This window comes from Penicillium diatomitis (genome assembly GCF_028827545.1).
Source record: "Penicillium diatomitis strain IBT 30728 chromosome Unknown utg000001l_segment0_segment0, whole genome shotgun sequence".
In the NCBI taxonomy this organism is placed as follows: Eukaryota; Fungi; Ascomycota; class Eurotiomycetes; order Eurotiales; family Aspergillaceae; genus Penicillium; species Penicillium diatomitis.
In genome coordinates, this window is record NW_026623173.1 from 929,779 (window position 1) to 951,834 (window position 22,056).

The window sequence follows — 22,056 nt, forward strand, 5'->3', positions numbered from 1 at the left end:
CGATCTTTTGCTCTTTTCTTCATAAGACCAGGCACATTCATTTAGAAGACTTTCGCAAGAGAACATCGCAATCATGAAAGCCGTCATTTACACAGGTGACCGAAACATCTCAGTCGAAGATCGTCCCAAGCCAGCCATTCTAGCGCCCACCGATGCCGTCGTCAAGGTCCTCCACACAACTATATGCGGGACCGACCTACATATCCTGCAAGGCGACGTCCCGACCTGCACACCAGGTCAGATCCTCGGCCACGAAGGCGTTGGCATCGTTGACTCCATTGGCGCCGCAGTGACAAACTTCACTGTCGGCCAGCGGGTACTCATCTCCTGTATCACCTCGTGCGGGACGTGTGACTACTGCCGCAAGAAAATGCCCTCAAAGTGCGAGTCCGGCGGCTGGATTCTTGGCCACACGATTGACGGTACCCAGGCCGAATACGTCCGCATCCCACACGCTGCATTCTCGCTGCATGCGCTGCCGGATAGTGTCGATTCCAAAGTCGCTGTCACTCTGTCCGATACAGTCCCGACCTCGTACGAGTGTGGGATTTTGAACGGTGAGATCAAGGCTGGGTCCACCGTTGCAATCATTGGCACTGGTCCGATTGGGTTGATGATTCTTCAGATGGCTCAGAGACTGTTTGGTCCGTCAATGACGGTGGTGATTGGGAGAGGACCGTCCAGGCTTGAGACGGCCCACTCAATGGGAGCCAATCATGCATTCAGCGTCCTTGATGGCCAGGATGCAGTTGTATCTTCGGCTCTCAGAGTGACCAAGGAGAGGGGGTTCGATGTGGTGATCGAGGCAGTGGGTACTGTCGATTCTTTCAAGATCGCACAGGCCCTGGTAGGCCCGGGGGAACCATCGCCAGTCTCGGGGTCTTTGGCGAATCTTGCGAACTTCATCTGGAGAAGCTGTGGAATCGGAACATCTGTATGCGTTGAGCACATTACTGCCTTTGCCCTCCAAATGGTTGTCGTCGCTAATCGTTCACCGATCTGGTAGGCCTGAGGACAAGACTTGTTGATGCTGTGAGCACCCCGGATCTGCTCAAGCTGGTCGAGGTGGAGGGTATTGATCCCAGTTTTCTCGTCTCGCACAGTACGTCTGCTCATGTCGAGGATTTCCGACTCTTTCTGAATCCGCTAACGTGGTCCAGGCTTCCCGTTCGATAACATACACGGGGCTTATGAAGCGTTCGGGTCTCCCTCGAAGCATGGTGCACTTAAGGTGGTCGTCAATCTGGAAGAAATATTCATGAATGGATCGTGAGGGGGGGCTCTGCTATCCGTGTTGTACCTCTCATTGATTGAGGATATGTGATGCGATCAAAGCCCATTGTCACCTGACTTCTGTCATCAGACGATCGATTTTGAAGCATCGGCGCGGACGCATACTCAGGTAGGCTTTGTCCACGGCACGCGTGAAATTATGCCCGGTTATCGGACGGATTAAGGTTGCAGGTGTAGGTTGGAGCATAGCCGCGCGAGCGAATGGCGAGAGCGATATAGTTCCGATGAGTCCATGAATTGAATTGCAATTGAAGGTGACATGTATGGACGCTTGAATCGATTGATATCTAATGCTCTGGTTTTAAAACGGAAAATGCACCATCAAAGCGCAACCCTGATTTCTCCAATCACGCCCGCAATACGCGGTTCCTTTCCAGACCCAGAAGACGAGATGCGGCTCATCAAACTCTCGACTTCATAGATCTCCTTCGCAGCGGCTTTGATCTCAGGCCCCATGGCTACGATCAGAGTGCCAAGCGCGACAAGACCTCTGTAAACCGCTTCTGAATCCTTCTCCTTGGTCAGAATCTTAGTCAGTTCGTCTAATAACACCAGACCCTGCTCCGCAGCTCCAGGAGACTTCGAGCGGCCTTCAGAAGTGAAGTAAACAGCAAAGTTGATGTAAAGGGTAGTGACAGCAATAGTCAGATTGCGATTTGATGCGGATCCCAAGTTAGCAAGCGCTGATTTCACACCTGTCAAAAGCCCCTCGAAATTGCGAATAGCGAGATCGCGGCCTGCTTCGGTCTCGAACAAGTTGGCAAAGGTTCGAACGCACAACATCGCATTGTTGACATTGAGAGGGGCATCGAAGACCTCACTTGACAAAATACCAGTGATGAGATCCGTACCATCGTAGTCAGCAGTTGCCGTCATCGGTGTCGCGGCAGCAAGTAAGCGCAACAAATCAAGGCCCGGCAGCCGGTTGGCAGTAGGCCATGTCGTAGCGATATTGAAGACCAGCGGGAGCCCAAACTCAACGACAGAGGAGTCAAGTTTATTTTGAGAAGCGTCAAGCTGTCCACAGAGAGCCACAATTGCCTCCGCCTCAGAGGGATTCAAAGCAACTGACTTTTGGCCCTCGGCCAGGAGCTTGTCATTTAACTCTTGAACCTTCTTTGCTATGACCTTGGTATTTGCAGAACGAATTGAAAGGTACGTCTTTTGTGGTAACACACGTGGACGCTGTTCAGGTGTCGTCAAGCTTGTCGTGGTCGTGGTATCGGGTTGCGCAGTTGCATCTCCCGGTCGGTATCGCCTATCTGAGCCCCAAGCGTCGGCACCCCCTGATTGCGATTGACCAAGCGTGGCACCTTGTGTGTTCTGAGTGATGAAATTCGCGACCTGATCGAGATAGGACATGGGAAGCTCGTTGTCTCCAATGAATTTGGTTGCTGCCTCGTATGGATTCTGGGACACATTGTATGGCAACTTGAGAGGGGGCTTGCCGTCTTCAATGTCGACGTCAAAGACGTAGTCGTAGTCTTGGCCAAGGTACTCGGTTTTTCGGCCGCTACTTCCTGCCGAATCCACCACCGTTCCGACAGCAATCCATTCCTGCGTTGCACTTGACCAGGTATGAGCGGTGACGCTCCCGTTTGGTTCGTGGATCATCTGTACTTGACCATCTTTTGTACCCGCTTTCTCCTTCAAAAACTCCGGGCCCGGCAGTTGCTCTTTGTTGATCTTACCAACCTGCTCTGCTGGGATTGCTGAATCCTTAACAGCTTGTTCAAACTGCTGAACCACCTCGGGGCCAGCCTGACGATCCGAGCTTCGACTGAACACACGCGTGACACGGTCGCTCGCACCGCTGACAATGTCTCCGGTTTCCTGGCACACGGCAACACTCCACACTGATATCGCCGGATGCGTGATGGTTTGCACACATTCCGTGCCCTGCCATATCCTCACTGTACGGTCCTCTCCTGAGCTCACAAGCTCTCCGGAGGGTAGCGCAGCAAGAGAGTACACGAAGCTCTCATGGCCGTGTAAAGAGGCAACTAGATTTCCCTGTATGGTGTAGAGTCGGATCACACCGTCATTGCTGGCCGAGGCGAAATGTGCACCACTGGAATGGGAGTTGGGAAGTTTGCAGAGGGCTCGGACCACGTCGTTTGAGTTCTTAAAACTTCCAATAAGGGCTCCAGAGGTGCGGAAGACGCGGATCATCTGATCAGCACACCCTAACAGACAGTTCAAGTCAGATCGAATACAAACTCTATTTCAAGTTCAGAGAACTTCACGTACCAGTGATGACGGTGTTCTCGTCGTAGGCTAGCACGGCCCAAACGCTTCCCTGGTGGCCCTCGAACACAGTTTCGGCTTCCCATTTACCAGCCCTCCACAAGCGAGCTGTGGAATCCCAGCTGCCACTAACAATGTACTCGCCATTGGGAGATACATCTAGAGCGCAAACATTATGCCCATGACCCAGAAGCATAGCATCGGCATTATCCGAGGACGACTTGCTCGGCTGTCGAGCCTCGATGATTGTGTCCTGTCCACCAGATAGCACTAGACCTTCAGGAAACTCGGCAGTCGGCGGTAGGTATGCAAGGCTGTTAATGAAGGCTTGTCCATGGGCGGCAATGGTGTAGTCGTACGTTGGGGGCAGAGACGAGGTCAACCTCCATAGTCGCACAGTTGCATCACGGGAAGCTGAGAGAATGACATTCTTGTTTGGAAAGGCCACGGCACGAACCTATAGTGAAAGTTGACATGTGAGTATATGAAATTTCATGCGCCCAGCAAGCTGTCCGCTGAAAGGGCGGGGAGAGAAGCAGCAGCACTTACATCATCGCCGTGACCCTCAAGGGAGGCGGAGAGCTTAAAGTCCGGCATCCAAACGGTATGGTCAGACCTGAGAAAGTGTATAGTGATGAAAAGAGAGTGTGTCACACCGTAGTGACCCGGGGCTCAGACTTCCTTCACTTCTAAAGCTGCTGAAGGTCGATGTTTCCCTTTAGTCGTTCTGGGGTTGCCCCCGCGCCTACGCATCATATCACATGATCGGTGGGGCTATGACGAACCTACTAGAAATAGAAAGGGCCCAAAGGGGTACCTCGTGATCTGTAGTTAGAACTAGAGGGTAGACTGTAAAGTGTTCCGACTTCAGTGTTGAGTGTAGTGCAGCTTAGAAGTGGATACATAGTTGTCAATCTATTTTCATACGTTACCTCGACATATATTTCTGAAAGTGAGATCGGTTCTGATCCAGATAACAGCTAGCGTATATACTACAGCGCCGCTTTTAAGAGAAAGAAGAGAGACCCATAAGGGCAAGCTTGAACTATACGAAACGTCATCGAAGCTTTCTCAAAGATCTTGGTCAACTCCCGCGCAAAAATGCGTGCTCGAGAAACCCTGGCAGAAGCCATCTGCTGACGACAGGATACAATCAGCGCGTAGGTGATGGCGTTGAATTATAGGCCGTACTGTGAGACTCTTGCCTATCAGTATCAACTACCCAAATCAAGGGTTTTCCCCCCAGAACTACATAGGCTACTAATGGGGTCCATTTCTGAGGTGGCTCTTGATGATGGCCTCAGGGAAAGCCGGGAGCCGGGACAGGAAAGAGAGGCTATGATGTACAGTTGGAGACCGTTTCAGGAAAACAACAACATGCAGTTTGAGCCTTGCGTAAAGTGAGACCAGCGGATATCGCCTTATGCTTCGGTTTGCTGGTTGTTTCAGATCGGACAGTCTGATCTATCGGTGTAGTACTGTAATCGGACGAGGACGCACAGTTCTGGACAGTAGTGGACAGTGGACACAATAAGCACGTGTCCAGAGCGGATCCAGCCCCAAAGTAGACTAGCGCACATAGCTGAGGTAAGCCACGAGCTGCATGAGGTGACCCGCCAGTCGCGCGATACTGAACAGAGCCCAAAGGAATCGATTGCTCTTTGTGGGCTTTGCAGTATTCCAAAACCTCGGGAAGCTTGTTCCATCGGTGGGCTCTGGTGGTCTGTCGTTCTTGTTCGATCGTCTCCATACCATAGACGGACAGGATACATGACTTGACGACCGTGACGAATCTCTTTATCACTCTCCTTTCACAGATCGAACGAGTTCGAGTTTCTTTGGAGGTTGTACTTGTTTGGATCTTGATTTGCTCGACACTCGTCCTCTTCATTCGAGACTCTGTCCTTTTCGCTGGCCTGCCACCTTGCTCTGATCCATAGCAGACGACTCAAACCGTTAATTCCTGGAGGTTCTCTCGAGCTGTTTGTTTGTAAAAATTTCATACACCAGATCTTTGCATCATGGCAGCCGGTAAGTGTCAAGCTGTAATGTTCTGCATTGTATGCGCGAAATATGACTGACGGTAGCCAGATATACCCAAAGTTGTCCCTCTAACTTGCCACGGGCACTCACGTCCGGTGACCCATTTGAGCTTTTCCTCGACGGTCGAGGATGATCAATTCTACCTTATCTCAGCTTGCAAAGGTAAGCTCGGTTCTACTTCACGCAATCTGGCATGTCACAGTAGACAAAAGCATCAAGTCTGATAAACCCTATCTTTAGACAACAACCCCATGCTCCGGGATGGTATCACGGGTGACTGGTATGTGCTTCTTTCTAGTCCGTTACTTGTCTCTTTGGGTAAGGAAGACATCACTAACAGACTGACCGAGCAAGGATTGGCACATTTCTAGGCCATAAGGGTGCTGTCTGGCAAGCACGACTCTCCAGTGATGCTGCAATTGCCGCCACCGCAGCTGCAGACTTCTCTGCCAAGGTCTGGGACACCTACTCAGGCGAGTGTCTGCACACTCTTCAGCATGCGCACATTGTACGCGCCATTGCTTTCCCCATCCAGGCCAACCCGCAAGTTCTCGCCACCGGCGGTGCTGAGAAGAAATTGCGCATCTTCGACTTGACCCGAGGTGGTACCAGCAGCAACGGGTCCTCGCCTCCGCTGCCAACTCCCAGCGGCAACGGCAGCCCTGTGCAGAGCGGCGCCGATGTGACCAGCTATGAGATTGGTCCTGGTGTTCACGGTGGTACCATCAAGTCTATCGTCTGGAACCAGGATTACAACATTGTTACGACCGCCGCAGAGGATCGTAAGATTCGCTGGTGGGATCTTCGCTCCAGACATCCCGTCAAGGAGTACACCGTTGATGGGCCCATCGGATCCTGCGAGCTGAATAACCTTGCGACGCGGCCAAACGATCCTGGTCTTCTGACTGTCGCTGCCGGAAAGAGCGTCTATCTCTTCGACAGCGTTCAGCCGGGTCGACTTCTTAAAAAAATTGACTTCGGGTACGATGTTGCCAGTGCGGCCGTGAACAGCGACTCTGGCCGTCTGGTGACTGGAAGCGCGAACGATACATGGGCACGAGTCTACGACTTGCACACTAACGAAGAACTGGGTAAGTGGATCCGGGACTTTTCCTTCATAGCACCGCGAGGCCCATCTTGCTCGACTAACGCATGATGAAACACAGATGTGCAAAAAGGACACCATGGCCCCATCTGGTCTGTTAGCTTCTCTCCAGATGGAAAATTGTACGGCACCGGTAGCGAAGACGGCACCGTCAAGCTGTGGAAAGCATGCCGCGAATCCTATGGGCTGTGGCGTTGAATTTCGAAATAAACACTCCCCCGGGACACCAAGAGAGATCCATGTGATTTTGAAGTCGTGACCTGATTGATGTGCCGGGACAGACTTTTATTTCCTTTGGGGTCTGCATGCGCCAGTTGCAGCTGTCGGATTGACTGCCTCACATGGAATATCAGTGTTATCACTACTCTCCGCCCAACAATTGGTTTCACTGTCGAAAAACGCATTGATGAAGGCGAAGGGCAGAAACGACCCCCGTAATAAATAAATAATCTGACCTTACCTTTTCGGTCCTAGCGAGGTGGACAACCTAAGGACACCCATCTCCAGTACCCCTGAAATAACTTTGATAATATCAGCATTAGTTTGCGAATGGAAGCCCGGGGGTTTGTCCTCAGGACCACTTACAGTCTGGTTAAAGTCAAACTCACACATGTACACTATTTGTCTCCAATCCGTACCATATCCACGGTGTGATATCAAGAAGATCCAAATAGTTCTACCAGCAAGCCGCATGATGTATGAGCAGAACATTGGCTGATATTTGGTACGTAATCTTGGAATGCTAGAAATACACGTCTTCCTCACTTTCAGTGGTATCAAGAAGCCAATTTTGTCCGTAAACTTCAAAATCAATGCCGAGAACCGAATATGAGATCAAAAGTGCCAGCCTTCTCTTCACCTCTGCCCACAATGGGACGCCGTATCTACTCAATCATGTCGATGTCGTCGTCTGCAGCTGCAGTTACGACGGGCGCAGCCACAGCGGCGGGAGCAGCAGATTCAGCTTGTTCGGGCTGCTTGTCGGCGGCTTCAGTAGTTGCGTTGTTTCCACCCCAGTAGTCGTCCATTTCCTGGTCCAGCTCTTCTTGCGTCTTGCGGGGGCGACCATCTCGAGCTGTGCGTTCACCACGACCGCGATTGTCTCGGCCATCGCGACCGTCACGTCCATTACGACGACCTCCACCGGCACCACCGGCACCTCCACCGCCACGACGGGGCGAGCGCTGGCGCGAACCGGGCACGTAGCGGTCGATGCCGTCCGGAGCAGGCTTAGAAACGTCGCTGCGACGGCTGCGGCGAGAACCCTCCCCACCAGCTCCTGGGCTCAGACTGCGTGAGCTGCGGCCTGGACGCTCCACACGTTCAAACAAAGTGTTACGGTCAGGGTTTCGCTCACGGCGACCAGGAACCAGGCTTAGACGGATGGGCTGTCCCTTGGCGTTGGCACCGTCGAATTCGCGGATGGACTCATGAGCGTCGCTCAAGCGTTGGTAAGTGACATAGGCGACACCCTCAGAGCGGCCTGCACGGTCGTAGACGAGGGTAAGGTCGATGACAGGTCCAATACGTGTAAAAAGGTCCTGTGATGAAAGGTTAGGATTAATGTTCATTGCTGGTCAATGGGAGGGACAAGCGGCTGACCTCCAGATCGCCTTCGGTAATGTCATAGTGCAGGTTCTCTACACGGACCTTGGTCAGAGCTCGGCCACTGCTGTCGACAATGTTAGTATGTGCAACCTCCTTGACAAGCAATGGCGATACAAATCATACCGGTCAGGGGAGTTTGAACGGCGACGGCGTCCACCACGAGATCCACGTGCTGAGATTGAGTCAGAAGAAGAACAAGGAGGTCATTCTGATTGAGGACAAAGACCTACCATCGCGATCGTCGTCATATTTGTCGTGTACCCAGTCCCTGCAAACAAGAGACCAGTCAGCACTTGAGTATGGATTCCAGGCGAGCCGCCATGAAGAGGGTCACACTAACGAGTTCAGATCCACACGTTCTTGGGAGTAAGGCTATTCCAGTCGATCGAGTGAGGTCAGAGGTTAGCTCCAAGTCATGGTAGAAAGCTGAGGTAACAAGTTGCAATCCAAGTCTCCGCTGGCGGACCCGGATTTTAGACGAAAGCCCAAACTTCTCAACGGCAGAGTGGCATAACGTCGTTCTTGAATGTAGCGCAAGAGAGAATCGAAACAGGAGGAGGAGGGCGGACCTGTCTCATTACAAGTCAGTCAATTGTGTCCCCAGAAATGCGCAGAACAGAAAGTGTGCATCCACGGTCTGGGTTGTTTCTTGGCCTGGATTTGGCGGCCAGGATGGTGAGATACCTTTCTAACGGCATCGCGGTCTCCGCGGCGGCGGTTCTGTGGTGGGTTTCGACGGTTTCCAGAGGGTCGGCTCTGCTTTCGCTGCATAAGTCCAATCCATTAGCGTCTGCTGGGTCAATCGAAATTCGAAGAGACGAAGTGAGTTCCTAACCGATGTGTCTTCCGCGATAATCTCATCTAAGCTGCGGTCCATCGTGACAGATGTCAAGGATTGAGAAACTGAGAGAGGGTGGTCAAGTGAGTGATCAGAGCGGATGTTGTCTGTACTTGTAGAGCTCTGAAATAAAAAAGGTGTTCAAAGTGAGAGTCAGATGTGAAGTTGAGAGCCGATAAAGTGGATCGAATCACTGTTTGGGTCTCCTGGTCAGTGATTGCGGCTCCTTCTCCGGAGCCGTGGGTGCTGGGGTCGTCACGTGATATCACCAGTATCGCGAATTCCGTGCCGTGTAGGCAAGTAATTTTCGAGGCAAGATGCCTAAAGCTCTGTGATGGTGTCCGAACATTTCTGAGATATGCATGTTTCATTGTTTTACTAGTCTGTCGCATGACTCAATCAAGATGGACATGGACCTAGAGGAAGCTGAAAGAGAACTCTGGCTTCAGCTCAGCTAAACCAGGATTGCCAGTCATGGATACCTAGGTAGGTTTGCTAGGCGTTAGACTGATGAAATGATGAGTGGTACAAACTTGATTCAATGGTATCCTAATACGACACGATCCATCCAACCTACTCGTAGAAAAGCACCCATACCCAAATAAAACAAAAGCAACCGCCAAACCCCACAATGCATGCTGGTATTTCAACGGGAATAAACGAGCAGACACCAGTCTGCGATTGAGAATCTTGCCACTCTCCTAGTTGCTATCGTTGTTGTGATAGTGACAAGGAAGTCATCCTCCGGTCAGCGGTATCAAGTCACAAAGTATCCCAAGGGCAGCCCTACATCTTAAGGGATTATTTCTCCCCACCTGTACTCTTTTGTTCCTCGATCATCCGGTTCATGAAACTGATGTAGTCAAACTTGGGCAGATCACGGTCTTCCAATAGATCGGGGCCCTCGTGCGGGGGCATTGTCTTGACCAAATGCTCAATTACTTCATCTGGAATCAAGGAGTGGCGGAGGTCTAGCTCGGTGACATACGGCTATAAAATCAAGTCAGCTGGACGAGCCCTAGGCCAAAAAAGAAGCAGATCTGAGTGGTCTTTGGGACTACTAACCTTTCCGTCGGCAACCTCCTTGAAACTTTGGAACACTTGCTCTGCGGTGTTCTGATCCTCGGTGACGCTGACCATGAATCGAATAAATTGCTCGAAACTCACACCAGCATTTTGAGTCAAACGCTCAGCGCCGCAAACTTCCACATACACCTCATGCATCTCCTGCTCATCATAGACCAGTCCCAGACTGGCCAGCGCCGCGGAAAACTCGAGCTCTTGCAACGTGTTCGAAGAGTCGCGGTCGAAATGGCGGAAGACAGACTCGAATTCTTCCAGCTGAATAGGAGTGAGATTGGTCATATTACGAGCCACCATCTGATTCTCCAAAAAGGCGAGCTTCTTCGAGATACTCGATCTAACAAGACTGAGCTCATATGACAACTCATCAAGCGTGTATGTGGTGAAGTCGTTCTCTTCGATATTGGCCTCGGCACATTGCTCGTCCAGCTCGGCGATTGTGTCGAGGAAGGCATCGAGCGGTGGGAGATTATCATTCAGCCTTTTGACATGATCGAGTTGATCCTCGACCTCTCCATCTAGTCCCGAAATGGCCAGGGAGAGGGTTTTGAGGGTCAGCGCAAAGTCGTTGGCTTTGTCCGCGAAGGATCTCCGGAGCGCATTCTTGATGTCTCGAATAGTCTCGTTGATCAACTGGCTTCGTTGATGTTCGTCTCGTGTGAGACTTTCCCACTCTTGATCACACGCTTGGGTGCTCAATTCTTGTGGTGGCTCGTAAGAGCGCAGGCGATACGTGCCCAGCTTCGTTTTTATATTGCCCAACAGCGCAGCAAGGTCTGACTTTTCGGCGACCCATTGTCGCTTCTCATGACGTTTATAGAGCGAAAACTGATGGGCCTGTTCCTTCACATCCTTGTACGTGCCCTCAAAGGATGAATTCTTCCATGACTCTCTCTGCGCGCGAATCGCTCGCAAGAGTTCCCGCATTCGACGCTCGTACCCTGACTGCATATCCCATGCGCCGTGCATGTTGTTGACGAACTTCTCAACCCGACGACCGGCGTTTTCGACGCGCTCCAGTTGCGAGAAGGCATGGAACCAGTAGGCAATGTAGGTCATCAAGGATCGCTCATCTGGCCGCGGCACATCGCAGACGTCGTCCACGTCCAGCAGGTCCGGGATTCCAATCTCATTGGAAGCGATCTCGAACGCCAGCTTCATGTTTCCGCGATGGTCGTTCTTGTCCAATGCATCGTAGTCGATCAGATCGGGTCGGTGAATATCCAGCAGAGCACAGAATGCCAGACCATCGTTCCAGCTAGTGGAGAAATCGCGGATTTCGACGTCCTCGTAACAAGCCGTCTTGCGTTGGCACCAAAGCAGGAGACCTTCCTTTGCGGTCATGCCCTCTTGATTGATGTCGCTGATGGTGAACCGCAAAATGAGAGTCCAGATGAGACCCAGAATGATCTTACGGTTGCCGTCCACGATATCCTCTGCGCCGATATTGGTCATCTGGATCCGGCGCCCCCGGATGAAGTCCAGACTCTTGTTCACATTTTCGAATTTCTGCACTCGCAGCTTGGGTTTCGAGGCATAACGACCGAGGGATTCATTGCCGAGAATTTCGAGCAGATGGATGAGAATGACCTATATCACCCCGTCAAGGAAAGTAAGACAGGTCAGTGACGGCTCCAGACCGACATACTCCGCTTCCGCCACGGAAGTCGGTCGTCACCGATGCCGCATCAAGGGCACGAAAGCAGTAAGGGTCGAAAGACTTACACCATCCGAGAGATCTTTCACCAGATCTTCGATCGCCAGTAAGCGGGCCTTGAGCTTGTCATTGAGCCTGGCACCTCTGTGAGCGGGACTGCGCCCTTTGACTGGGGGAAGAGCCGACCAGCAGGCAGCGGGGAGAAGAGGGGGAAAGGGGAGCAAGTAGAGCTGATCGAGGGAGGGGATGACAGCCAACGTACCACTTGGTGAAAGTCTTCTGCTGCACATTCACCCACTGCTTCTCGACCGTCAACATTGTTAATTAGGGCCAAGACATGCCCAAGCCGATTGGCGGAGGTGGAAGTAGCAGGGCTTGTGGTCGTGAACAAGGGTGATTTGGAGGAGGAGGAGGAGGAGGAGGGGAATTGTTTTGGTGACCTCCGCGGATCGCCTTTGAGCGGATCACACTAATCGTCAACACGCCGAGAAGTCGCGAACTCCTCGAGGTCACAATGGCCGTCGGGGGGTGTATGGCTCAACAGGAGAGAACGGTGAATGTATTCTCGATCTGGTGTTGTATTGTGGATGAAGGTGCGGATCAAGTGTGACCGGATGCATTTAATCTAATTTTTTTTTCCACTACTCCTCAGCTGCGGGCTGAATGACAAGCCCATTCATAGCTCCGGTGGCTGGAGCGTGAGCGGCTGGCCCCAAGAGTGGCTGGGCGTGGGGTGTTCTTCACGAACGAGAATCTGCGATTAGCGCCCAAATGTGATGCCCTATCTACAGGTGATTGATGAGTTGATCATCACCAGGGACCATGAAGCCGAGATGTCTGATCCTGAGTCACTGGGTGCGATTGTTTACGTACGCGTGAATAGAAAGGCGAGTCAAGCGGCTGCCATATCGTCTAAAGATCTAGTATATCACTAGTTACCCACGTAACCTGCCAACAAGTAGCGGTAGAGCCTTAAACACTCACGTGTAAACATCCTTGTTTGTTCTCGTGAGCGTGTATCCAAACAAGACCACCATCAGTATCAACATCATGACCGAATATGGTAAGTGGCTACAGGGGGGTCATCCATGGGTACCCTCCTGGTTCCTACTGATCGGATTCGGGCCGATCGCATCCCCACGATCCAAAAGCTATTCCCAGTGCCACCGATGGAGGCTTCGGATATATTTGAGTTGAGCCAAGAAAGAAATCACAGGAGGTGTTGCTGGTAGGCCGAGAATCGGGTCAGACAAACATACCCTTCAACCTAGTCATATCCTTAAATCTAAGTTGTTTCGTTTGCACATGTCAAACGCCATGGTACAGACGCAAAAGTGTGTACAGTCGTACACTGTACAGTCGAAGTCATTGCAGTCAAACCCTACCACCCATGTATATCCATATCTGGAAGAGAGGGGTGATGACTAACAAATTCGTGCAGCGAGCTGGGAGCGTCTGAGCAGTACACACACGGGGGCTGTCTTTGGGAGAATGGCAATGATCGAGGGTATGGCGCATGAGAGAGTGGCCTTGGATTGCCGATGACGCCGGTTCCTGAAGTATGAAGACAGACGACAAGCTCATCTTGCAATAGAATGGCAAAGAGTCAGATCAAAGTTCAATTCCAATATGTCTCTAGTGTCCCAAAACAGCACAGCGTGCTTGCACGTATACATCAATGATATCAAATGTCGTGAGAAGATGCCCGACTAGTAGACTACTAGACAGTGGACAGTGGACACAGGCCGAGTCAGGCTACTACTCAGGCCTTCAAGGCTGGCGATGGCGCGATGAAGATGATATCATTTCCATCGGCTTCGGTCTCAGCAGTGCGGCCCCACTTGGCGCCGCCAAACTTCGGAGACAGCGACCTGACCTGAAGAACTCCAGCACGTTCAGTCGCTTGAGAGGAACGATCACACCTTTTGAAGCCAGCCTGACTCACCTTAATGTGCAAGGTTTCTAAAGAGAAAGAAAAGCTTTTCCATTTGCCTTGCTCGTCTCGAGGTTCCCGACTTCTTCTACACTCGACTACCCTCCTCGACTCAGTTCCACATAAGCTATCGCAATGACTTACACCATCACCGACCGTTTGCCCCTCCCCAACTCCGCCGGCCGCATCCCCCGCCTCGGGTTTGGAGTCTACCGCTCACCAGCTTCACAATGTGTGCAATCCGTGCTCAAGGCCCTCCAGGCAGGATACCGCCACATCGACACAGCGCAATTCTATGGCAACGAGAGTGAAGTCGGGGAGGCTCTTCGCACATGCGGCATCCCGCGCGACGAGATCTTTGTGACTACCAAGATCCTTAGCCCCGCCGGCTCCCCCGAGCAGACATACGAGAAGCTCCTAGCGAGCGTGGAGAAGATCGGTGGTACCGACGGCTACGTTGATTTGTTCCTCATTCATAGTCCCAAGTCGGGACCCGCGGGGAGGAAGGAGCTGTGGCAGGCGTTGGAGAAGCTACAGGCGGAGGGGAAGGCTAAGGCGATCGGCGTAAGCAATTACGGGGTCCAGCATATCGAAGAGATGAAACCGTATGCCAAAATCTGGCCGCCTCATGTCAATCAGATTGAGGTAAGCATTTCAGTGTGACATTTCCTTTCCTGCACTTTGCGCGACGACTGAGGGCGCGCGATGAATCTGCCACTCAAAGGATGTGGAAGCTAATGACCTGGCCGTTCCCCCCCCCCCATCCAAACAGCTCCATCCATGGTGTCAGCAGCGCACCATCGACGCATACTGCAAACAACACGGGATCGTCGTTGAAGCGTACTCGCCCATTGTACGAAACTACAAAGCGAATGACCCAACTTTGGTGGAAATCGCGTTGAAATACAATCACTCCACGCAACAGGTGCTCATCCGCTATGCACTGCAAAAGGGCTGGGTGCCTCTCCCCAAGACCGATAACCCCGACCGCATTGTTGCCAATGCAGACGTGTTTGGGTTTGACCTCAGCGCGGAGGATATGGATACGTTGGACTCGCTCGATCAGGGGGAAGCGGGTGCGATTGTGGAGGCCGTGGCCAACGAGTAATGGAGACCGTGTGAGCTAAGGCCCGCGCTTCACAGGGCCGTTTGTATATATCTCAATGAATGACATGAGAGGCATCATCCTACTTATCTCTGTAACAGCTGCTTCCGTTTTTACCATTCGTTGTGTTTCAGTAATCCGGAGGTTCCATCAGGAAAGCGTTGACCGACTGAAGCGTCGATCGTGAGGGATTCACATCGTGCTTGGATGACACGATCCACGCCAGGCGCTGTCGAATGAACTGCTTGCTCATGGAGCGCTTGCTCTGCGAGACGTCGAATGAGCCTAGGTATAGGTTGTTCAAAGTGTGATTAGCTAATTTGCTTTCACTGCCTGGGCAGATCTTGTCATCTGGCGTGATTCAAGGATGGGACAAACACAGAAGGAAACGGCAGTAGAGGTCAATTAACTTACCATCCTCGGCGTAGAACAAGCAAACAATGGCCAATACAACTCCGGCTGAGAGATCTTTCCCAGTCTCACAAGTGACCAAGAGCGTTCGTGAGGAATCACTGCCCAATTGCGCCGCAATAAACTCACGAACCCGGCTCAATGATTTCCGTAGGTCACGACTTCCCAGCTTCGCCGACGCACAACCCAGATTGAGACGTCCTGAATTCCCTTCCGTCGTCCTCGGGTCCCCATGACAGTCAATAACCAGATCATACTGTGTACCGACGTCGACACGGACATCGGTCTGACTGATGTACAGATTGCGTGTCGGCGCAATCAACGTTGCCTGATGGACTGTATTCTGACGCTTGTACTCGGCCACCAAATCTGCAATCACACCGGGCAAGTCTTCTTCGGCCGTCTGTTTGAGAATCTCTCGATTGGCCCAGAAGACAGGCGGCGTAAGTCCGTGCGCCCAGGCCTCGCTGTCATCACCGGCGCCTTGGATATATCCACCTTCGGACATTTCTGCGCCCTGAACGCGTCTGGACGCCGAACATAATACGAGTAAATGAGAGTTGTGATTGGGGAGCAGATTGGGGGGATGAATGTAGGAGCGATTCGCCCAGGCTACTTGCATCGGTTTACCTAGCTGTTGTCGTAGATGAGTAAGGTCGAGTTTGAGGCTCTGTGATGAGAATAGAAAGGTTCAGTCTCAAGTTGCATTGCTGGACATGCCGTCCGTATATTCGAGGGGACATTGTTTCCCTTGCAAAAAGGGTTTCAGGAGGGGAAAAGGCAGGTTACATGGGAGGGGCAGGAGATCCCTGTCAGATATGGGGAGGGAGCGGACGCGGTCTCACAGTCGAGGGACATACCTGTAGCGAATGCACGAAGCCGTCAATTCGGCTTGCAATCTGTGATTCTTCTGATTCTCCGAGGTAGTTGGGAGGAAGATTTACACAGTGATACTCTTCTTGTTCTGGGAACAAGGCCCGGTTGAGAACGGCGCACCATATGGGAACGGTTTTGGAGAGCGCGTCGGGCATTACTGAGTCATGTGCCATCATTAGCATGTGGACACCATTTGCATTCTCGACGAAATCGCGGGCTTACGCTGTTGAGACGAGGTGCTGACAGGCATGGATGACAAGCGAGATTAGCATGCAGTGTACTTACATTTCCCACGGCGAGTTGAATCAACGATTACACATCTGAAAGACGATTAGATCTCAGTTCTCATCTTGAATGTGAGGGTCGACGCGATGGTAGATGACGTGACGAGAGTTGTCCTTTGGGCTCAGACTTCGTGCAGTTCCTGATGATCAGTGAGAGACAGATCGACCCTCAAACACGATCTGATTGAAGTGCTACAGCATCATAGCACTCCACGGGGGTTTACTACAGTGTGCAACTTACCCTCCATATTGATTTGCCAAGGGCAGTAGCTGTAGGTTCAGTCTTCGAAAGCTAAAGTCCCATTGGCCGGTATGACCGTCGGTGCTCTTGAAATACGCACTGCCCACTTTGACCGTTGGATCAATGTACCAACTGCCACAGCGCTCGTTCGCAACGAGGGGCAAGCCGTAGTGGTCGGCTACTTCGCGAACAAACTCGGCATCTGTTTCGATCGATTGCAGCCGGTTGGAGACAGATAGGGCCGAGCGTCGTAGCGAAGCCAGCGTCTGTGATATTGAAGTCTGGGCAGAGGGGAAGTGTAGGGAGTCCAGGGTTGGAAATGCGCCCGAGGATCCCATTGCAGCAAGGACCGCAAATCGGTGGCCCAGGATGTGGTCGGCTTCTTGTTCGCTTTGAGAATTCCAGACGTACTGTCCAGAGGTGGACAAATTTTGATCGGACGTGGCCGCCAACGAATTTGACACGGGCCGTTGGCTAGCTCGAGTCCTTGCTGTACTTGGATGGGATCGCAGTTGGTGATCGTCGAGTAATCCAGATTGCAGTTGCGCATATCAAGCGGGACGGAACGAAATAAGGAAAAGCGAAGACCGGAGTGGAGCTCCAATCGAGTGTCGGCGCCTAAACGGTCAAGTGGAGACAATTGACCACCGGCATAGAATGATAACTAGTTAGTAGTTTGCTAGTTACTAACTTACTGGTCATAAGTTAGAACAATCCCGAGCTGTTTAGTGATGTTGATACAGACAGACTCGGACGACCTTGCGGGCAGACCTAGCTGTCTCGATAGAGTCGATGGAGTAGCACACTGACATCAGAATTTCAAGACTGAACAATTTGTTAAGCTACTCGGCGGTACAATGACGGTCAGTTATTGAACCTCGCGAGGTTTCGCACGAGCTGCGCATCACACAAGACTGGCCCCTGGGTGGTCAAGGCCGGAATCTCATCCTGCGCAAGACAATCAGAAAGCAGTTCGTATCAAGTCTGGATCGTCCAGTTCGGAAGTACACTTCCTTCCCAAAACGGCCTGACTCTTCAACCACTAGTGAATCAGTGGTCGACTGCGATCGGCGATGGACGGGTCGTCGTTGACTCTTCCAGATACGCGTGCTGAAGACCCATACATACGATACCGCTGGGCGCGACGTTTGATCAGACCATCGTCCACAGTGATCCGTACATCCCTGGGCAGTGGGCAGTGGGCACTGGAGTAGCAGACTCGGATGCCTTTTTCCTTCCGGGGAGTTACCTGCCGACACTGGTCATTCGCTGATCGTTCGCATCGCTTGTCATGCCAGATGACGACAGACATCAGGACCATTGCTCCTACCAGCGGTCTTCCGTACGCAATCTCAGTATCTTGATATCGCAGACGCAGTTCCCCGTCTCCCGGTGTCCGAACAGATCAAAACAGATCAACAGACCGCGAGCGATGGTAGCCCGCGCCGCATCTCCGAGGGACAGGGTTTAAAGGATCAGAAGAGAGCGGATCCACAGTTCCACACGTTGCACTGTGTGGCGCTAGTCCCAAAGGGGCACCTCCAACTGTCGACAGCATCTCCACTTTGCGCGACTTCAAAGTTGGTTGGTCAGTGACGACTCCACTCATGCTCCCCCTCAACCCCGGTGCCTTTTCGATGATGCAGGGCAAGTCCTCAATACTTGGAATTCACCCGAGAGGATACATACTGTAGAAGTCTCTGGAACCACTTGCCGCAGACAGTTGAAGCCCACGCCCAAGAAAAAGAACCACAGCCCCTCCAGTCTAGCCCCTTGCCCGGCAGCTTCGCGCGGTATGGCAGCGTCATTTATTGTTCCGGGGGTGAAGAGGCGGAGACAGAGCGCGGCGGCGCCTGCCGGTTTTCGTTTGATCGGATCGTGGTCCAGTCTTTCAAATAGCAACCGACTTCCCCCATCTTGTTTACATCTTGACTTCTGCCCCTCTCTTCATCTGACACGCCCGTCTTGTTCTCCGCTTCCTCGATTCTTAAATTTCAGTGGATCAACGCAAATCCCCTTGGTCCATTCGCAAGTTGTGCACTTGGTCCTATCTTACCTACAACGCTTCAAGCTCCACGATTCCGTGTGCGGTCCCAGCATCTTCCCCGCTGCTGCTACTTCTCGTGAGATTCTCGACTACCCCGCGGTCTGCACGGCGTTTGTGAACCAAACTACCACACGCACAACTCAACCATCATGCCTAAGGTATGTCCGTTCTACATTGCAACAGTCCTTCAGTTATGCTGGCATGATTGCCCTCTAACCGTATCCTTGACAGATTACTGAAATCTTCTTCGACTGCGACAACACCCTGGTGTTGTCGGAGGTGCTCGCTTTTGAAGCATGCGCCGATCTTGCCAATGAGATCTTGGAGAGCCGTGGTATCTCGGATCGCTACACGGGCGAGCAGTTGATCAAGGATTTCGTCGGTCAAAACTTCCGCGGAATGATGATTTCCCTGCAGGCCAAGTACAAGTTCGAGATGGAACAGGATGAATTGGAGATGTACGTCAAAAAGGAGGAAGACAAGGTGATTGCCAAGCTGGAGGCCAAGGCCAACCCCTGTGTGGGCGCCAACGAGCAACTGGAGAAGCTCGCCGCCGAGAAGAAATACCATATGGCCGTGGTGTCTTCCTCCGCGCTCCGCCGTGTGGTGGCTTCGATCAAGAAGGTGGGCCAGGACAAGTACTTTGACAAGGACATGGTCTTCAGTGCGGCCACTTCGTTGGAGAAGCCCACCTCGAAGCCCGACCCTGCCATCTATCTGCATGCCTTGAAGGTGTGTGGCAAGACCGCCTCCGAGACCGTCACCGTGGAGGACAGCAAGTCTGGCGCCCTGTCGGCCATCCGCGCTGGCATCCCTACCATTGGCTACGTTGGCAGCTATCCTCCCGAGGAGCAGTCCGAAATGGCCACTCGTCTCAAGGACCTTGGCGTGAAGATCATCATGAAGGATTGGTCGGAGTTCCCTAAGTGCTTGGAGTTTCTTGAAAATGGCCCCATCGAGACGCAGTCCAGTCTGTAACAGGCCCTGGGTTTCTCTCGTTCCTTTGGACCTTCACACACGGTTCCGCCGTTTCAACTTTTAATGAATATCCCCCGTTTACGACATTCTCATGCTAGCAAGCAATCGATGGTTTAACAACCTTGCTCTTTGACCTTTTGCCTTTCTCAACACATAGACAATAGCGAGAACGGCCTTTTCGTTGGTGTCTCTAATCACAAAATTTTACTTCTCAAGACGTCTAATGGGTAGAGCTGTATGCAAATACGATCCTCCCGCCGTTGTTGCTGAGCTTTTTCATATCATACTTGCTTCAGTTGGAAGGGTCTATTCTGGTAGCCTCCTGTCGTTGAGTTGTCAGATTTCAACTCGGTGGATGCAAATGGCGCAAAGAGAAAAACAAGTCACGTAGATGCAACAACTCCTGTGAATCCGACAGCCCAATTCAGCCCGGAGCAAGCTGAGATCTGCTCGATTAGATGAACCACCCCTAGCCACTCTCGACACCAAGTCAATAGGAAAGGGCGCTTCCGACTTCACGAAAACTGTTCTTATTCGGCGTCAAGCCCGATCTTGATTACACGCCATATGGGGGGGGGGGGGGGGGGGGGGGGGGGTGAGAACTAGGGATCTAGCCAGAGGGAGCCTCCCTGTAGCTGTATTGGACCCTCACCGGGCTCGTCAGGCGCAGAATGAGGGATGTGTGCCGATCCCGATTGTTGACCATGTTTCACTCCACAAGAGTGACTTCATCATCATAACCATAACAAGCCATTGTAAAACTACATATAGGATAAGACTAGCCGAATTGACAGGTGCAGAAGCTTGTACAGTGCAACACTGCAGTTCCCAAGCACGCTCCATCTGGTAGAAGAATCCATTCCATTTATTAGTAGGACTATGTACCTCTATCTGCCGGGCAGGTCGGGCGTGATCAGGTGAGCGCCTCGCCCCACAGTGCCTCCAGCGGGTGGTAGGCTGGCAGCGACTTCCAGGAAGCAGCGATCGAAAGCTGGCTGCCTGCAACCTACTAACGACCCCTCCCTCTTTCATTGTAGGTGTGCTTCTCGAGAGAGTCCTATCATTTCAAGGCATATGTCCGACTTGACTATCCGTTGAACAAGAAGAAGACATCATCATCGTGTAGGACTTACTTCGCTCCGGCAATCCTGACTGACATCGTACATGATTCGGGTAGAGTGCGCAACTATGTCAGGCTCCTCTCACACCAAGTCTAAGCACGTATCTCAAGAGCCATTGGTACGTCGAGAAATTTCGAGACAGTATTGTTCGGTTGGCATGTTGAGCAAATACAAGAGATCTGGACCGTGGCACTTGCTCATTGAATCTGTTTTCATCATCTTTGCTTGGTGAACAAGTCTGACATGAGATCCTAACCGCAGGCCAATGCTGATGCGCGATGGACTCGTCTGTTAAAAACGACATACACTGATCCTTTGGGGAAGGAGCGTACTTGGGAGTCAGCGGAACGTCAGGCAAGTGTTTCTCAATTTCTCAATGGTCAAATTGAATTGATCGGCTGTATTTCCTGGGCGCTTTGCTTGCTGCCCGACATTGTATCTATCCCTGCGATTCCACAAGCCGATGTTGTATCATCAGCACGAGGTGGATGATCCTTGCCGGCGCTACCCAGCCCTTGGGATACGAGATCGCTGCCATTATTCATTCGCCGTATTTGAACCGGAGTCGAAGTATGGACTAACATTTCACGATCTAGACTCGGCCCGCCAACTGTGAGATCGATGGAGTCGGCATTGTCACGATTCTGAACAAGCCCTCAGGACCAGAACTGCTTCTTCAAAAGCAGTATCGTCCCCCTATCGACCAAGTGGTGATTGAGGTTCCTGCTGGTCTCATTGACGCTGGTGAGACTCCCGAGCAATGTGCCGTTCGCGAACTCAAGGAGGAAACCGGCTACGTAGGCGAGGCGGAGCTCACGAGCCCCGTCATGTTCAATGGTAAGGCGCCATCTCCATCAAGATCAAAGATTTTCCGTATCGGCGCTTCCCTTTGTTTCTCTCAAGTATTGGCTGACCACACACGAACATATTCAGATCCGGGATTCTGCAACACGAATCTCAAAATGGTTCACGTTCGCGTGGATATGACTCTGGCCGAGAATCAAAATCCAAAGCCTGAGCTCGAAGAGAATGAGTTCATCGAATGTTTCTCCCTGCCTCTGGCTACCCTTTACGATGAGCTAAAGAAGCTGGAGAGACAAGGCTTTGCTATCGATGCCCGGGTTGGAACTCTTGCCGAGGGTATGGAACTGCAAAAGAAATGGAAGCTCTGAGCTTGACATGCACC

The 22,056-nt window shown here is 52.0% G+C and overlaps 9 protein-coding genes across 9 annotated transcripts; 5 read left to right on the plus strand and 4 right to left on the minus strand.

Moving 5' to 3' along the window:
* Positions 1 to 73: 73 nt before the first annotated feature.
* On the plus strand, positions 74 to 1,273 carry N7539_000270 (putative zinc-containing alcohol dehydrogenase; the record flags this gene model as incomplete). The annotated part of the gene is made up of 4 exons (XM_056929874.1): positions 74 to 847; positions 913 to 934; positions 1,007 to 1,102; positions 1,161 to 1,273. 4 exons carry the CDS (start codon positions 74 to 76, stop codon positions 1,271 to 1,273), a joined length of 1,005 nt encoding a protein of 334 aa, XP_056794167.1.
* Positions 1,274 to 1,614: 341 nt separating this feature from the next.
* Positions 1,615 to 4,137, minus strand: N7539_000271 (WD repeat PLAP family protein; the record flags this gene model as incomplete). The annotated part of the gene is made up of 3 exons (XM_056929875.1): positions 1,615 to 3,479; positions 3,544 to 3,997; positions 4,090 to 4,137. The coding sequence occupies 3 exons, from the start codon at positions 4,135 to 4,137 to the stop codon at positions 1,615 to 1,617; spliced, it is 2,367 nt and encodes a 788-aa protein (XP_056794168.1).
* Positions 4,138 to 5,561: 1,424 nt separating this feature from the next.
* On the plus strand, positions 5,562 to 6,886 carry N7539_000272 (WD40 repeat domain-containing protein; the record flags this gene model as incomplete). The annotated part of the gene is made up of 5 exons (XM_056929876.1): positions 5,562 to 5,571; positions 5,632 to 5,745; positions 5,824 to 5,863; positions 5,938 to 6,674; positions 6,750 to 6,886. 5 exons carry the CDS (start codon positions 5,562 to 5,564, stop codon positions 6,884 to 6,886), a joined length of 1,038 nt encoding a protein of 345 aa, XP_056794169.1.
* Positions 6,887 to 7,572: 686 nt separating this feature from the next.
* N7539_000273 (putative RNA binding protein) lies at positions 7,573 to 9,067 on the minus strand (the record flags this gene model as incomplete). Its single annotated transcript, XM_056929877.1, has 6 exons — positions 7,573 to 8,229; positions 8,291 to 8,360; positions 8,420 to 8,468; positions 8,527 to 8,564; positions 8,637 to 8,668; positions 8,981 to 9,067. 6 exons carry the CDS (start codon positions 9,065 to 9,067, stop codon positions 7,573 to 7,575), a joined length of 933 nt encoding a protein of 310 aa, XP_056794170.1.
* An 868-nt stretch (positions 9,068 to 9,935) lies between these two features.
* N7539_000274 (alpha-actinin, sarcomeric (f-actin cross linking protein)) lies at positions 9,936 to 12,192 on the minus strand (the record flags this gene model as incomplete). The annotated part of the gene is made up of 4 exons (XM_056929878.1): positions 9,936 to 10,124; positions 10,200 to 11,807; positions 11,943 to 12,009; positions 12,137 to 12,192. 4 exons carry the CDS (start codon positions 12,190 to 12,192, stop codon positions 9,936 to 9,938), a joined length of 1,920 nt encoding a protein of 639 aa, XP_056794171.1.
* A 1,750-nt stretch (positions 12,193 to 13,942) lies between these two features.
* N7539_000275 (aldo/keto reductase family protein) lies at positions 13,943 to 14,915 on the plus strand (the record flags this gene model as incomplete). The annotated part of the gene is made up of 2 exons (XM_056929879.1): positions 13,943 to 14,452; positions 14,532 to 14,915. 2 exons carry the CDS (start codon positions 13,943 to 13,945, stop codon positions 14,913 to 14,915), a joined length of 894 nt encoding a protein of 297 aa, XP_056794172.1.
* Positions 14,916 to 15,042: 127 nt separating this feature from the next.
* N7539_000276 (initiator tRNA phosphoribosyl transferase family protein) lies at positions 15,043 to 17,062 on the minus strand (the record flags this gene model as incomplete). The annotated part of the gene is made up of 5 exons (XM_056929880.1): positions 15,043 to 15,197; positions 15,327 to 15,993; positions 16,184 to 16,356; positions 16,485 to 16,519; positions 16,725 to 17,062. The coding sequence occupies 5 exons, from the start codon at positions 17,060 to 17,062 to the stop codon at positions 15,043 to 15,045; spliced, it is 1,368 nt and encodes a 455-aa protein (XP_056794173.1).
* Positions 17,063 to 18,920: 1,858 nt separating this feature from the next.
* N7539_000277 (HAD family hydrolase) lies at positions 18,921 to 19,749 on the plus strand (the record flags this gene model as incomplete). The annotated part of the gene is made up of 2 exons (XM_056929881.1): positions 18,921 to 18,929; positions 19,003 to 19,749. The coding sequence occupies 2 exons, from the start codon at positions 18,921 to 18,923 to the stop codon at positions 19,747 to 19,749; spliced, it is 756 nt and encodes a 251-aa protein (XP_056794174.1).
* Positions 19,750 to 20,937: 1,188 nt separating this feature from the next.
* On the plus strand, positions 20,938 to 22,042 carry N7539_000278 (MutT/nudix family protein; the record flags this gene model as incomplete). The annotated part of the gene is made up of 4 exons (XM_056929882.1): positions 20,938 to 20,988; positions 21,132 to 21,338; positions 21,467 to 21,707; positions 21,804 to 22,042. The coding sequence occupies 4 exons, from the start codon at positions 20,938 to 20,940 to the stop codon at positions 22,040 to 22,042; spliced, it is 738 nt and encodes a 245-aa protein (XP_056794175.1).
* Between the last annotated feature and the right edge of the window lie 14 nt (positions 22,043 to 22,056).